We start from the raw sequence: 15,608 nt of genomic DNA, 5'->3' as shown, positions 1-15,608 counted from the left end.
AAATACTTTGATACAAAATTTCTATGACTTAAAAATTATTAAAAATTCTAAAAATATTAAGAAAAACTTTTAAAAAATTATATAAAAAGTAAAAATAAACATTTTAAAATTATTTAAAAAATGGTATATATAATTTATTATATTTGATAATAGATAAAAATATATATATAAATTTTATAAATATATATTTATTATTAAGTTGAATTATATATTATTTTATAATGATATTATGATAACCTGTCTAATTTTAAAAGATATTTAATATTAAAATTATGATTTATTTTAATTTAAATGTATTCAATGATATCAAATAAAAATATAAACATAAAATTTTTAATATTTTTTATTTTTATATTTAATAAATATATAGATTATATAAAAAAGAAAATTATGTTTTTATATTTTTGATAATAAATTAAATCAAATATAAAAATAAAATAATTAGAATTAATTTATTTAATAATAAAAAATCAATATAAAAAAATAAAAATAAAAATCAATGAAATATTGATAAAATATCCATAAATATCGATGGATATATATTTTCTAATTTTGTATTGAATCCACGAATTTTGGATATATGGAAGATATATTAGTAATATATTCGGACATTTTAAACCTTAGGTGCATTTATGTGTTGTTGATTTTAATTTTAAAAAATTTAGAAAACATAACAATGATCATAAGAGGTGGAGGTTGAGAGTGTCAATTTAAAGGATTTGCTCGAGTTACCTATGGATCTATTCTTATCGTCACTTAAATTATCTAAACATGAGAATATTTGAGAAAATAAATAAGATATTTATTCTCACAGCTCATTTTTGTATATTAAACATAACTTAATGGTGAATGAATCACCTGTTAAGTAAATAAATAAAACTAAAATATAAAAAAACATATATTATCTAAATTTAAAATTGACACATATTTTGGAGTAACATGCAAAAATCATAAATAATCATATAGATTTCGCTTTATAATTAAAAAGTAAAATTAATTATGAAGGTATTTGAAAATATTCATTTTAAGACTATCAATTTAAAATAACAAATTATAAGTTATGAAAGAATAAAGATTTGTAAATGATGTTGTAATGTTTCTCTATGATGTGTTTGAGGAATAAATTCATGGATTTTAAACTGAGGGAGCAAAGCGGAAATAGCAAATTAAAAAGAGCAAAGTTGGATTTTACTTTCTTAAACCACGTATTGAAACATTGAAATGGATACGAACCGTGTGAACCGCCGGTCCAACAGCTTGAACCGGTGGACCGGACAGCTCCATCTCTTTTTACTTTCTTAAATCCGCACCTACCTTCCTTGTGCGTCCCACCCCACTGTCGGCCTTCACTAGCTTTTCCTCCCACTTGCTTGGTTTTTTTTTCCATTTTTTTGGTTCTGTTGGCCCCACCATCAACCGGTTTTTCTCCCTCGTGTCACACTCACAGCCACCACACCAATCCTCTTTCGGTCAGTACCATGCCAATTGTCCAGCGTTTTCGTGGTCTTTGATTTTGCAGTCAAGCACTTCTGATTGCTCTGATGGGCGCATTTTCACAAAAGGGCAAGAATTATTTTATACATCATTGGTTCCCTATCGCCCGTCCACTCCAAACTAAAATCTTCACGAATCCAAGGGCCAGCAGTACCGCGCCTGGTATATCCAGAAAACATCTATAAATAAGAAGGGGGCATACCGATGGCAGCCATATCTCTTCAAACAGAAACGATGGCTGAAGAAGTAAAGCTTTTTGGCACATGGGCAAGCGTCTTTAGCCGCAGAATTGAAGTGGCCCTCAAGCTGAAAGGAGTTCAGTTTGAATACATAGAAGAGAATTTGTCCAATAAGAGTCCTGCGCTTCTCAAGTATAATCCGGTTCACAAGAAAATCCCAGTGCTTGTACACAACGGAAAGCCAGTTGCAGAGTCACTTGTCATCCTGGAGTACATCGATGAGACCTGGAAACACAACCCCATCTTGCCTACAGACCCTTATGAGAAGGCCATGGCACGGTTCTGGGCTAAGTACATAGATGACAAGGTAAACCCAATCCTGTATTTGAAGAATTTGAAGACTAACTATGGAGGAACATAGACTCAATTCATTCTATGATACTCTTATTACAATGAAAGAAAGCATAAATAAATAGCCTACAGATATGAGACAATTCCGGACTGGTATACTATCACCGGACGGAATTTCCCTTACATGGAAAGAGAATAAACTCTTACATGGAAAGTGAATAAACTATTACATGGAAAGAGAATAAACTCTTACATGGAAAGTGAATAAACTACCTTGCTAGAATTACTCCTAAATCAATTATAATAAAGGCAGTATATTTCACTAATTTAGGGAACTAAATAGAGGATGCTAAATATGGGGAGGAACGCACAGGATGGAAGGCGACGTGGGCTTGATTTCCAACACTCCCCCTCAAGCCGCGTTGTAGATGTTGATCATTCCAAGTTTTCCTGTCAGATCTTCGAAGTTAACTCGAGCAAGAGCTTTTGTGAGAATGTCAGCCGTTTGACAGTTTGTCGGAGTGTAGCTGACTTTGAAAACTCCTTCTTCAATCTTTTCCTTGATAAAGTGTCGATCTATCTCCACGTGTTTAGTTCGATCATGATGAACCGAATTCTTAGCGATACTGATGGCAGCTTGATTGTCGCAGTATAACATCATGGGATGCTTCAATGGAACCCGTAATTCTTCTAACAGCCTGTTCAACCAGATTCCCTCGCAGATACCTTGTGCCATAGCACGAAATTCTGCCTCAGCACTGCTACGAGCTACCACTGACTGTTTCTTGCTTCGCCATGTAACCAAGTTCCCCAAACAAATGAACAATAGCCTGAAGTTGATCTCCGATCAGTCACTGAACCTGCCCAATCTGCATCTGAAAAAATCTCAATCTCTTTCTTTGTTGTTCTTTGAAAGAAGAGACCCTTTCCTGGTGTCATCTTGAGGTACCTCAATATTCTGATCACAGCAGTCATGTGTTTTTCGGTTGGATTATTCATGAATTGACTTACCACACTAACGGAGAAGCCGATGTCTGGCCTTGTATGAGAAAGATAGATGAGTTTCCCCACAAGACGTTGATATCTTCCTTTATCAACTGGCGTACTTCCATCACTTTCTTCCAGTTTGACAGTTGTATCCATAGGTGTTTCTGCCGGCTTGCATCCTAGCATTCCTGTTTCATTCAATAAGTTCAGAACGTATTTGCGTTGTGAGACTGCTATACCTTTCTTTGACCTAGCAATCTCCATTCCGAGAAAGTACTTGAGGTTTCCAAGATCCTTGATCTCAAATTCCTTTGTCAGTAATTTTTTAAGTAAGTCAATTTTCTCTTCATGATCACCTGTCAAAATTATGTCGTCCACATATACAATGATAATTGCCAGCTTCCCTTCTGGGAAGTGTTTCACAAATAATGTGTGATCAGATTGACATTGAACGAATCCGTACCCTTTCACTACCTTAGTGAACCGTTCAAACCAGGCCCTGGGAGATTGTTTGAGACCATACAAGGATTTTCGGAGTCTGCAAACCTTGTTGAAGTTTGATGTCGTCTCAAGTCCAGCAGGAATGTCCATGTAAACTTCTTCCTCTAAGTCACCATTGAGGAAGGCATTCTTCACATCAAGTTGGTGAAGCAACCAATCGAGATTAACTGCCAAGGATAAAAGTACACGAACAGTATTGAGCTTGGCAACTGGAGCAAAAGTTTCTTGATAGTCAATGCCATAGGATTGGGTGAATCCTTTGGCAACCAACCGAGCCTTATACCTGTCCACATTACCATCTGCCTTGTACTTTACTGTGAAAATCCACTTACACCCAACTGGTTTCTTACCTTTTGGGAGGTCAGTAATTTCCCACGTACCATTCTTTTCCAGCGCCCGAACTTCCTCATCGACTGCCGCCTTCCACTTAGGATACTTGAAAGCTTCCTGAATATTCCGAGGAACTTGTATCTCTGTGATGCTAGAAGTGAATGCACGAAACGTAGGTGATAGCTTATCATAAGAAATAAAATTTCCAATGGGATGCTGAGTGCATGATCGAATTCCTTTCCTCCAAGCTATGGGCATATTAAGAATATCATTTTCTAACTCGGAATCAACAGTACCATCAGGAGCGTTGTTACCTGGAAGTTTGCTTGGATTAGGACCCGATTCAGCCTCATGGGTTTGTTGAGAAAGTGCTCCTTCCTCCGTTTCCTCTTGGATGTGCTCCTTATCCACAAGTCAACAATGGACTCGGGCTGATTAAATGACTCTGGAGGAATGTGATTTTCAGTGATGATGGGTGACTCACTGAATGACTCAAGATCCCAAAATTGATATTCCTGAGTTGAATTCTCCCCCTGAATATCGTTTTTGGGATAGTAAGGCTGGGTTTCAAAAAATGTGACATCCATTGAATTGTAGAATTTTCTTGTGACCGGAGAGTAACACTTATACCCTTTTTGATTTGAAGAATACCCAAGAAAGATGCACTTGAGTGACCTAGGATCAAGTTTACTTCGATGTTGTTGATTGATATGAACAAAAACAGAGCACCCGAAAATTTTGGGTGGGACGGTGGAGATGAGACGAGTAGTCGGAAAGGATTTTAGGAGTGTTTGACAAGGTGTTTGGAATTTTAGTACCCTAGACGGCATCCTATTGATGAGGTAGGCTGCCGTAAGGACAGCTTGCCCCCAAAATAATTTTGGAACATTCATGGAGAACATTAGTGATCTAGCCACCTCTAACAAATGCCTATTTTTCCTTTCAGCGATTCCGTTTTGTTGTGGGGTATCAACACATGAACTTAAGTGAACTATCCTTCTTGTGCTAGAAATTCTCCTAGAATGGAGTTGAAATAATCCCTAGCATTATCAGACTTTAGAATTTGTATTTTTGACTGGAATTGGGTCTGAATCATATTTTTAAAATTTTTGAAAATTTGACTCGTTTCAGATTTTTCTTTCATGAGGAATACCCAAGTTAATCTAGTGTGATCATCTATGAATGAGACAAACCACCTAGTACCAGTTACATCTTTTATTCTTGACGGACCCCAGATATCGCTATGAATCATTGAGAATGGACTAGACTCTTTATAGGGTTGAATGGGAAAATGAGACCGGACTTGCTTTGATAATTGACAGATTTCGCACTCAAAGGATTTTGGATTTTTATGAAATAATGAAGGAAATAAATGCTTGAGATACATAACATTTGGATGACCTAAGCGATAGTGCCACAACATAATTGCACTATCGTTATTTTGACATGAAACCGAAAAAGAATTACTACCAACTGCCATTTGAGGTTGTTCTTGTGGATCATGGAGCTCCTTAAGGATGTAGAGTCCAGAGCATTCCTCAGCATTGCCAATCGTCTTCCCCGAATCCAAATCCTGAAATTCACAGTGAGTGGAGGAAAAATTAGTAATACACCTCTTTTCCTTAGTGAGTTTACTAATTGACAATAGATTACAGTCCAAGTTAGGAACAAGGAGAACAGAGTTGAGAGTAAGATCCCTTGATAGCACAACTGAACCTGTTCCGGCAACCTTTGATAGTGAACCATCTGCTATTCGGACTGTTAAATTATTTGGACATGAGCTATATGTATCAAAAATTGTCGCATCTCCCGTCATATGATCAGATGCTCCTGAGTCCACGATCCAAGGTTTTTTACATTTCTTTCCAACAGTAAAGGCACTCAAAAAATTACCTTTGTGAGCCAAGGTTCCGGAACCAATGAGCTGGTTGGAAGATGAGCCAGTTTGTGACTGTACTGACAAAAGAGGAGACAGTAGTTTCTGAAGCATCTCCATTTGCTCCTTATTAAAAGGGCTAGCTTCAGGTTGTGGCGATTGTTCATCGGTAGCCACATGATTGCCTCGTCCTTCTTTCTCAAGTGGTTGACGTGGCTTCCAATCTACTGGCTTTCCATGAATCTTCCAGCAAGTTTCTCTTGAGTGTCCCGGCTTTCTGCAATGATCACACCAAGGTCTACCTCCTTTAATTTTTGACGGTTGTCAAAAGGAGCGAATTGAGTCTTAAGAGCCGAGCTTTCTGCCATATTCAGTTGTTGATGGGATCCCATCATGAGATTTTTCCGACTTTCTTCGCGACGCACTTCAGAGAATGCCTCTCTGAGGCTAGGTAGAGGTTTTACTCCCATGATTCTTCCTCTGATTTCATCAAGATTTTTGTTCAAACCTAACAAAAATTTAATCACACGTTTCCCTTCGACAATCTTTTTATACAACAAACCATCTGTAACACAATTCCAGTTATGAACCTCAAACGTATCAAGTTGACGCCATAGACGAGTAAGAGTATTGAAATATTCAGTTACCGTAAGGTTTCCTTGACGCAAATCGTGGAGGATGCCTTCAATCTGGATGATTTCAGATGTGTTTTCCTTGTCTGAGAAAGTTTCTTTTGCAATGTCCCAGATTTCTTTGGCAGTATCAAATGACAGAAAATTTTCACCAATGTCAGGGGTCATAGAGTTGACTAGCCAGGACATGACCATATTATTTTCTGCTATCCACTTCTTGTAGGTTGATGCTGTGGTTTCTGGTGCCGCCGAAGCTCCGGTGATGTAGTCATCTTTCTCCTTTCCCCGTATAAACATTAATATGGATTGAGACCATTGCAAATAATTTTGCCCATTCAGTTTATGGGTTGTGATTGGCAGATGAGAGGTTTCCATTTGATGAGAGGATGAAGACGATGAGATGATGATATCAGAAGTAGAGGATGATGAGTTGGTAGCCATTCCAAAGGCTGGACCGTATTTAGGCATAACCTAGAAGAATAGAATTGAGTAAAAAAAAAACTGACTAAAGATGAAGACGATGAGACAGGATTAAACCTGCTCTGATACCATGAAGAATTTGAAGACTAACTATGGAGGAACATAGACTCAATTCATTCTATGATACTCTTATTACAATGAAAGAAAGCATAAATAAATAGCCTACAGATATGAGACAATTCCGGACTGGTATACTATCACCGGACGGAATTTCCCTTACATGGAAAGAGAATAAACTCTTACATGGAAAGTGAATAAACTATTACATGGAAAGAGAATAAACTCTTACATGGAAAGTGAATAAACTACCTTGCTAGAATTACTCCTAAATCAATTATAATAAAGGCAGTATATTTCACTAATTTAGGGAACTAAATAGAGGATGCTAAATATGGGGAGGAACGCACAGGATGGAAGGCGACGTGGGCTTGATTTCCAACAGTATTCCTTTTTAAAAAAAACTCATTTGGGTCCTGACTACTATTCATTATGCAGCTCTTGCCGGCAGCAATAAAGGTTGCGATGAGTAAGGGAGAGGAGCAAAAGGGAGTGATTGAAGAAATCCAGAAGCAGCTTAAAACTCTAGAGAGTGAGCTGAAAGAGAAGAAATTCTTTGGAGGGGAGAGTTTGGGATTCGTGGACATAGCTGCAAACACTATAGTTTGGCTTGTTGTTGCCCAAGAAGCTCTGGGAATGGAGATCCTGACCGAAGAGAAGTTTCCTGTTTTGCATGGATGGTATCAAAGGCTTGTCGACGATGCTGTTTTCAAGGAATGTATGCCGCCAAGGGAGCAACATCTTAGCTTTGTCAAAGTTCGGTTTGGATCCTCGACCCCCTCCAAATGAATAGTTGGTTTATGTCTCTGTACGAGTTGACAGGAGAGGAGCCTTGCTTCTCATTTAAGTGGTTCAGTTATGTATTTTGACTTTTGAGGTTGTGTCATGGACCTTATCTTGTTTCTGGGGATAAGAACTTAAAAATAAATTGGACTAATATTGCTCCAAATGGCATTAGAAAGAAGAAGACTCAAGCATTGCTCCTAAATCCTAATTAATAGCATTTGAATATTCTATGTTCATCTAAATAAAAAATTATTTTTTATTCACAAAAAATCACGGAAGAAATTTAGGCCTTCTAAATAAGTACTTGTTTTTCAATAAAAAAATATTTTAATTATTTTTTTACTTAAGAGTGTTTATATATGTATATATCATAAAAATTATAAATTAAGTATTAAAAAATAAAAATCTAAATTGTAAATGTACCTATATTTATAATTACAATATAAATTTGCGTATAATAATATTTTATTTTCAAAGTATTTAATAAAACTATAAATATTCTAAAATTACTCGTATTGTTTGATAAAGAGTCAAAGAGATTTAAAAAAAAAACATATTAAAATAAATTAAAAAGATGTTGTAATTTATTTATAAAATAATAAAAAAAATATTTTTAAAATATTATTTTAATTGGAAATAAAAAACACAATATTTTTCTGATCAGGTAAATATGGGCATTTGATAAGAAAAAAAAATGAAAAAGAAGAAAGATTGACTTATGTGATTATTTTAAATTTGGAGGGAAAAAAATTGGCTTAAGGGGTAATTTTGAAATTATAGGGGTTACTATTATGTAGTTGTTATGAAAAGTCAATCCGGGTGATTAAAAATTTCTTCTTTTATTTTAAATAATGCATGCTTTGCATGATTTGTTTTTGTTTTTGTTTTTTTGTTTTTGTTTTTTTCTCTGTTTCCCACCACCTCCCCACTTTTTCTCCATCCCACGCCACCCACCCACGGGATTTTGAAAAAAAATATAATAATTTTAAAAGATATTTATAAAAATTCCACACTTTTAAAACCATTTTCAAATTTATAATATTTTTAAGAAATACAATTAAATTTTAAAGTTGTCTTCTTGATGTGATAATAAGTGTCATAAGTTTAAAATTAATTTAAAAATTTTTGAATTTAAAAATAATTTTAAAAGTATCATATTTTAATAAAGAATTGTTAAAATTGAGTTTCTTTTCTTTTCTTTTTTTCAAACACCTTGGCCAAGCCATGAGATTTGAAAATTAGAAAGCTTGTACTAATTTTTATTTAAGTATATAAATTCAAGTGTATTTTGAGTAGACATCAATAAAATGAATGTAGAATCGATATCCATTGGAAGAGGGTATTGAAGCAAGTCCCTATGAATCTAAATGTATGAGTTCTAAGGATGTAGTGTAGGAAATAGTTGATGAATTGGAAATTTGGGAATTTTTCTTAAGCAACATGAAGAACAAATTAGAGAAGATTTTTTTTTTTTTATTAAGATGTGAAATGTTACATGTGTTGAGGACTTGTGATACAGTTTGATCTGTTGGGAAAAGTTTGAAGAAAGTTAGTGTTGTGACTACTATACTCAACTTGCAAGGAACGATTGAGTATTAAGGATGCGAGGAGTTGAGTTTTATGTTATCAAACACTTATAGTCCCCTTTTAAGTTGACCTTTGGGTAGAACTACTCTGGTGGTTAGGTCCTTGAAAAAACAAGAGGCAAGATGCAATTCAAAGTATACACGATTGTTTTAGTGCAAGTTTTTTGTATGGATCAAGGAGAAATGAGAATGATGTGGTACCAATGTGATGAATTGGAAGACCCTTGTCATTTCCCATGAAGACTTAATCTAGTGTAGAGAATTGTGAATAATTCACAATGTTGTTCAACTCAAGTGTTAGATGATATGTTGCTCCAAAGTGTGGATACCAATAGGTGGATTCTGCAGCATATGAAGGTGATTGCTATGAGAATACAATTGAAAGTTTCTCATGTTGAGATAATGGTCTCAAGGGTTGCTGAGGTATGTGAGCAATGTTTCCTTGAGGTGGATGATTCTATAGTTGAGACGACCCTACGAATGAATGATCAAATCTATAATAACACCACATGACCATATGTCCCAACCTTCCACATAATTGACATTGGGGTTTGTTATTTCCTTCCCATGAGCTTCTACCATATCTTCCACGTCTTCTTTGGGAGAAGTTTCCTATGGTATGTCGCTTTCCATGGCCAAAGAATTCTTAAGGCCTTGTTGAATTTTGAACTTCATAGCGATTCTTGTTCCAGTTCTGTTATTAAAGTGTGAAAATTCTTGGTTGTGGCTAAGTAACTTAACCAGTGAAATTTGAACCTTTTGTGTTTTTGTCAATACGACTTTCTTAAGCAAGAAGCAGGGCTTCTATTTCTTCTACTGAATAAGAATCAATTCTTAAACTTACTGAGATGACAAATTTTTCATACTCTTACGAAAGTCCTTCAAATATTGCATCAATGTGGTATTTAACTATCAGTTTATGGCCTACCAGGGCAAGAGGATCAACTGTGCTTCTATTCTTAAGAAGGTACTCATTTATAGTTAGGTCTCCTTTCTTGGTGTTGTGCAGTTGAGTCACTTTGTGTATTTGGGTAGCAAAATAAAGGTCTAGGATTCTCCATACTTGAGCCAAAGTTTCACAATTCACAAGACGTGAGAGAAGTGTAGCATATATGGAAGCAAGAATCCATGACATGATGAGCTGATCTCGTTGTTCCTAGTTTTGAAATGTTGTGTTTGTGTGGTGTTGAGCTTCATCTTCTTGAGACAAAAATCTCGATGGTAAGTTTGACGATGTAGTGAGGAAATGTTGCAATTTGTAACCTCTCAAAGTGGTTAGTATTTGTTTTCTCTAAACTAAAAAGTTGTTATCATAGCTTGGATGAGATGGGATGTGGAAAAGAGATAAGGATAATTCTGCTAGCCCTCGAGGGATTTCCTATGGTTGATGAGCTTTGCTCTGATACCATATTAGAAGACGAAAGAAAATAATGAAAGAAAATATCAGTAGTTTCTCATTACTTGTTCAATTGAGTTTACAGTATAGGTGATGACTTCCTTAAGCAGCAATAGGTTCATAACAATTATTGGAATTTGTTAATGCTAATAGTCATGCTAACTATGTAACTATTGTGTCAATCATCTTGAATGTATTGTACTTGAGTTGGTAGCACAAAGCCAGTACTGTATCTCTAATATAAGACTATCAATTTAAAGTTGGTTCTACCCAAATTTATAATAATGACAAATTAAAATTTAAAACAAAAGAAAATTATTTTACAAGTTATGAAAGATTTGTAAATGATGTTGAAATGTTGCTCATTGATATGTTTGAGGAATAAATTCTTGGATTTTAAACCCGGACGGGGTAATGTGGAAATAGAAGATAAAAAAGAGCAAAGTTGGATTTTAACTGGCCCAGATGGAGCTATTAAACTGGAATACATATTGAAACATTGAAATAGATATGAACCGTGTGAACCGCCGGTCCAACATCTTGAACCGGTGGATCGGACGGTTGGTTCCCTCTTTTTTACTTTCTTACATTCCCCACCGACCTTCCTTGTGGGTCCCACCTCACTGTCAGCCATCACCAGGATTTTCTCCTCTTGTTAGGGTTTTTTCTATTTTTTTCCTTTTGTTGGCCCCCACCCACCAACCCCTCTTTTCTCCCTTGTGTCACACTCCCACCCACCTGTTCTTGTCAGCACCGTGCCAATTGTCCTTGCGTTCTTAAATTCGCATACAGTAAACACATGATCAAGTACCTAAACTAAATAGCCATATGATAAAATTGTAATGCTAACAAAATTTAGATAAAAAATAATAAAATATGAATGAATAAATAATACAAATTTATTATTTTTAATTAAATATATATTTTTTAATAATATATTTATGATATAATGTTCATTACTCGACCATAATTTAATCACATGGATTCTATTATTAAACCAATGGATTTTCTACTAGTACCACAATCGTTCAATTTCCAAACGTGGTCTTTGATTTTGCAGTGAAGCCCTTCTGATTGCTCTGATCCGCGCATTTATTGAAACAGATTTTATTTGACCAGCACATCTATCTTTACCCAAAATTCCATTCTCAGTTAACAATCGAAAAAGGGGAGTCACCGAGGTCGTTGCGTCAAAAAGTTGGTCATAGTCTTCAAAGGTTCAATCGTCTAGAGGCATAGGCCATACCTCAATGGATACGCATTGGCTGAACGCCTACAAGTTTCCAAGTTTGTCGAGGCCGTCACCAAATACATCATTGGTTCCCTATCGCCCGTCGGATCACACCAAACTAAAATCTCGACAAATCCAAGGCCAGCAGTACCGCGCCTGGTTTATCGAGAAAATCTCTATAAATAAGAAGAGGGCATACCAATGGCAGCCATATCTCTTCAAACAGCAACTATGGCTGAAGAAGTAAAGCTTTTTGGCACATGGGCAAGCCCCTTTAGCCGCAGAATTGAAGTGGCCCTCAAGCTGAAAGGAGTTCAATTTGAGTACATAGAAGAGAACTTGTCCAATAAGAGTCCTGCGCTTCTCAAGTATAATCCAGTTCACAAGAAAATCCCTGTGCTTGTACACAATGGAAAGCCGGTTGCAGAGTCACTTGTCATCCTGGAGTACATTGATGAGACCTGGAAACATAATCCCATCTTGCCTGCAGACCCTTATGAGAAGGCCATGGCACGGTTCTGGGCTAAGTACATGGATGACAAGGTAAACCCAATACTATATTCCTTTTTTTAAAAAAAAAAAAATCATTTGGATCCTGACTACTATTCATTACGCAGCTCTGGCCGGCAGCAACAAAGGTCGTGGTGAGTAAGGGAGAGGAGCAAAAGGCAGTGATTGAAGAAATCCAGGAGCAGCTGAAAACTCTAGAGAGTGAGCTGAAAGAGAAGAAATTCTTTGGAGGGGAGAGTTTGGGATTTGTAGACATAGCTGCAAACATTATAGTTTTTCTTCTTGTTGCCCAAGAAGCTCTGGGATTAATGGAGATCCTGACCGAAGAGAAGTTTCCTGTTTTGCATGAATGGTATCAAAGGCTTGTCGATGATGCTGTTTTCAAGGAATGTGTGCCACCAAGGGAGCGACATCTTGGCTTCTTCAAAGCTCGGTTTGGATCCTCGACGGCTTCCAAATGAAGAGTTGGTTTATGTCTGTGCATGAGTTGATAGGGGAGGAACCTTGCTAGTTGCTTCTCATACATGTGTTTCAGTTGTGTACTTTGAAGTTGTGTCATGGACTTTACCCTGTTGCTGGGGACGACAACTTAAAAATAAATTGGAGTAGTATTCTATGTTCATCTGAATAAAATTAATCATATTGTTTCATAAAGAGTGAAAGAGATTTAATATATATATATATATATATATATATATATATATATATATATATATATATATTAAAAAGACGTTGTAATTTATTTATAAAATAATAAAAAAATATTTTTAGAATATTATTTTAATTAGAAATGAAAAACAGAATGTTTTTGTGTACTTGTGGGCGTTTGAGCAAGGAAAGAGATTGACTTATAGGTGATGATTCTAGATTAGTTGAAATACGGCTTTTCACTATTTGAGGAAAAGAAAATTGGCTTTTGGCTTGAATTTTGAAATTACAGGGATACTATTATTAAAAATTTATTATTTTATTTTAAAAAAATATATGCTTCCTATGATATTTTTAAGAAATACAATTAAAATTTAAAATTATTGTTTTGATGTGAAAATAAGTATTGTAAATTTAGAAATAATTTCAAAAATTTTAAATTTAAATAAATTATAATAAAATGTTAATAAAATATGAATAAATAAATAAAACAATTTTATTTTACTCTTTGGTGTATAATATTTCTGTACCCACAACTTTAGTGAATTTGCAAAACAATAAGAAAATATGTGAAACAAAATATTTTTTATTAAAAAATAATAATTGTGAAATACCATATTTGTAATAATTTTTTTATAAAATAATATTTTCTTATCATTCTTTCACTTTCATCACACTCCAAAATACATAAGGAAAATATTATTTTTGTTTTGAAAGTTAATTGAAGGTTTAGAGTGGCTTATTCCTTAATAATTTTATGGAAAGGTGAAAAACATATTTGTTGTTTTTTTTATTATTTCTTGAAAATTTTCTTCCTTATGAAAATTTTATGCAAAATCTATGAAAAACATATCTATTATTGTTTTACTATTTCTTGAAAATTTCTTATTTATGAATTTCTATGTGAAGTCGTTTTCCCGATCTTCCTTTCATTGAAGGAAGTCACCCTAGTATGCATAAAATTAAAAAATTAAATTTTGAAATTCCTCAAGATTTAGTTGTTTAATTTAAAAAATTTGTTTCATTAATTTTAACAACTTATCTTTTTCATTACGGAAATTTGCTAACAAAAAAATATTTATTTTTAATTCTCTTTTAAATTTTGTAATCTTTCAAATTTTGTCACATATTATTTATTGAGTTCAAATTTTGTTGAATTGGGAAACCACAATTTTGAAAACCAATTTAATGATAATTTAATTCATTAAAAATGTTGATGTCTATAATTTCTTCTTAGTAATTAAATATTTTAATTTTTTTATTTATTAAAATAAAAAATCTTAATATATTTTTATTTTATTTTATTAAGATTATATATATATATATTAAAATTTTAATAATACTCAAACAATCATATCTACCTAAAATATCGATAATTACGAATATATCATAAGTATCATAGTGATATTTTTTCACAAATATAAGTGGATTAAAAATTATTTAAAATTCATTAACATCTTTGGAAAAACTAAAAAAAAAAAAATGATAAAATAAACAAATATATATATTTTAAAGTTATTTTGTAAGTATAATTGATATAGATATGATAAAAAAAAAATCGATAGATAAAGATATATCAGTAGATTCGATATTTGAATTTTAAGAATAATAAATATGAATTTTGAAAGTGTATAAAGTTAGAATTAGGTTAAGATATATTTGATTTTATTGAATAAAAATAATTTATATATAAATATAATACATATGATATTGCAATATTCCTTAATATTAAAATGAAGGGAGATCTTGTTGAAAACAATGTTTATTTAAAAAAATTTAAAATACTTTTACTAAAATATGTTTAATTACATTTTAAATAAAAAATTAAATTGATTTATATAAAATATTTTATTTGAGATTTAATTTCTAAAATTTTATTAAAATTATGTGGTAACAACTTTTTCTATTAACATTAATTTATTTAAATAATAAAAATTATTAATAATTTATCTTATAAAATTAATTTTAATTTATAAAATATTAGAACTTTTTAAAAATTTTATATTATAGCAAATTTTTGGGTAAAATTATATTTTTAATATTTTAAAATAAAATCATTTAAAATTAAATAAAATTGAAAGGATAAATATAAAAAAATTTAAGAGTGGAGTGATAATAATTTTTTGAAATAAGATTAATGAGATAAATATAAAAAATGTTAAAAATAAAATTATAATATAAAAACATATATGAAATTTGGGTCATTGAATCGTTAAAAATTCAAATACGAGAATTTTCAAAATTTTCAAAAAAGTGGTAGAAGGGGCAATATATTGACGTTCTCCATCTGCTCCGCGTGTCGCTTCGAAAAATACCAAAATATTGGCGATAGTTTCGAAAATTTTCCGTGACGAATATTGTGTCGGAGCCGGCCGATAAACGATATTTTCCGAAATTTTTCGACATTTCAATCCTTGCAATTTAGCCCACTTAAATAATGCAAAGAGATAAGATTCCAAGGGAAATATCACATCACCGACAGCGATAAGTGCCGTCTTCAAAGTCTTCATTGTCTGGATGCGTAGGCCATGCCTCAATGGACACGCATTGGCTGATGTCTACCA

At 33.3% G+C, this 15,608-nt stretch overlaps 3 protein-coding genes across 3 annotated transcripts; 2 read left to right on the top strand and 1 right to left on the bottom strand.

Moving 5' to 3' along the window:
• The first annotated feature begins 1,641 nt into the window (after positions 1 to 1,641).
• On the top strand, positions 1,642 to 7,836 carry LOC117915683 (glutathione S-transferase U7-like). The gene is made up of 2 exons (XM_034831315.1): positions 1,642 to 2,040; positions 7,326 to 7,836. The coding sequence occupies exons 1-2, from the start codon at positions 1,699 to 1,701 to the stop codon at positions 7,674 to 7,676; spliced, it is 693 nt and encodes a 230-aa protein (XP_034687206.1). The 5' UTR covers positions 1,642 to 1,698; the 3' UTR covers positions 7,677 to 7,836.
• LOC117915681 lies at positions 4,844 to 6,690 on the bottom strand. The gene is made up of 2 exons (XM_034831313.1): positions 5,736 to 6,690; positions 4,844 to 5,415 (listed from the first exon to the last, which is right to left on the bottom strand). The coding sequence occupies exon 1, from the start codon at positions 6,645 to 6,647 to the stop codon at positions 5,943 to 5,945; it is 705 nt and encodes a 234-aa protein (XP_034687204.1). The 5' UTR covers positions 6,648 to 6,690; the 3' UTR covers positions 4,844 to 5,415; positions 5,736 to 5,942.
• Positions 7,837 to 12,032: 4,196 nt separating the features above from the next.
• LOC117915682 (glutathione S-transferase U7-like) lies at positions 12,033 to 13,050 on the top strand. The gene is made up of 2 exons (XM_034831314.1): positions 12,033 to 12,429; positions 12,504 to 13,050. Exons 1-2 carry the CDS (start codon positions 12,088 to 12,090, stop codon positions 12,855 to 12,857), a joined length of 696 nt encoding a protein of 231 aa, XP_034687205.1. The 5' UTR covers positions 12,033 to 12,087; the 3' UTR covers positions 12,858 to 13,050.
• Positions 13,051 to 15,608: the final 2,558 nt, after the last annotated feature.

This window comes from Vitis riparia, chromosome 6, assembly GCF_004353265.1.
Source record: "Vitis riparia cultivar Riparia Gloire de Montpellier isolate 1030 chromosome 6, EGFV_Vit.rip_1.0, whole genome shotgun sequence".
Classification (NCBI taxonomy): Eukaryota; Viridiplantae; Streptophyta; class Magnoliopsida; order Vitales; family Vitaceae; genus Vitis; species Vitis riparia.
The sequence above is the reverse complement of the archived record's forward strand: the minus strand, read 5'-3'. Positions and strand labels throughout refer to the sequence as shown.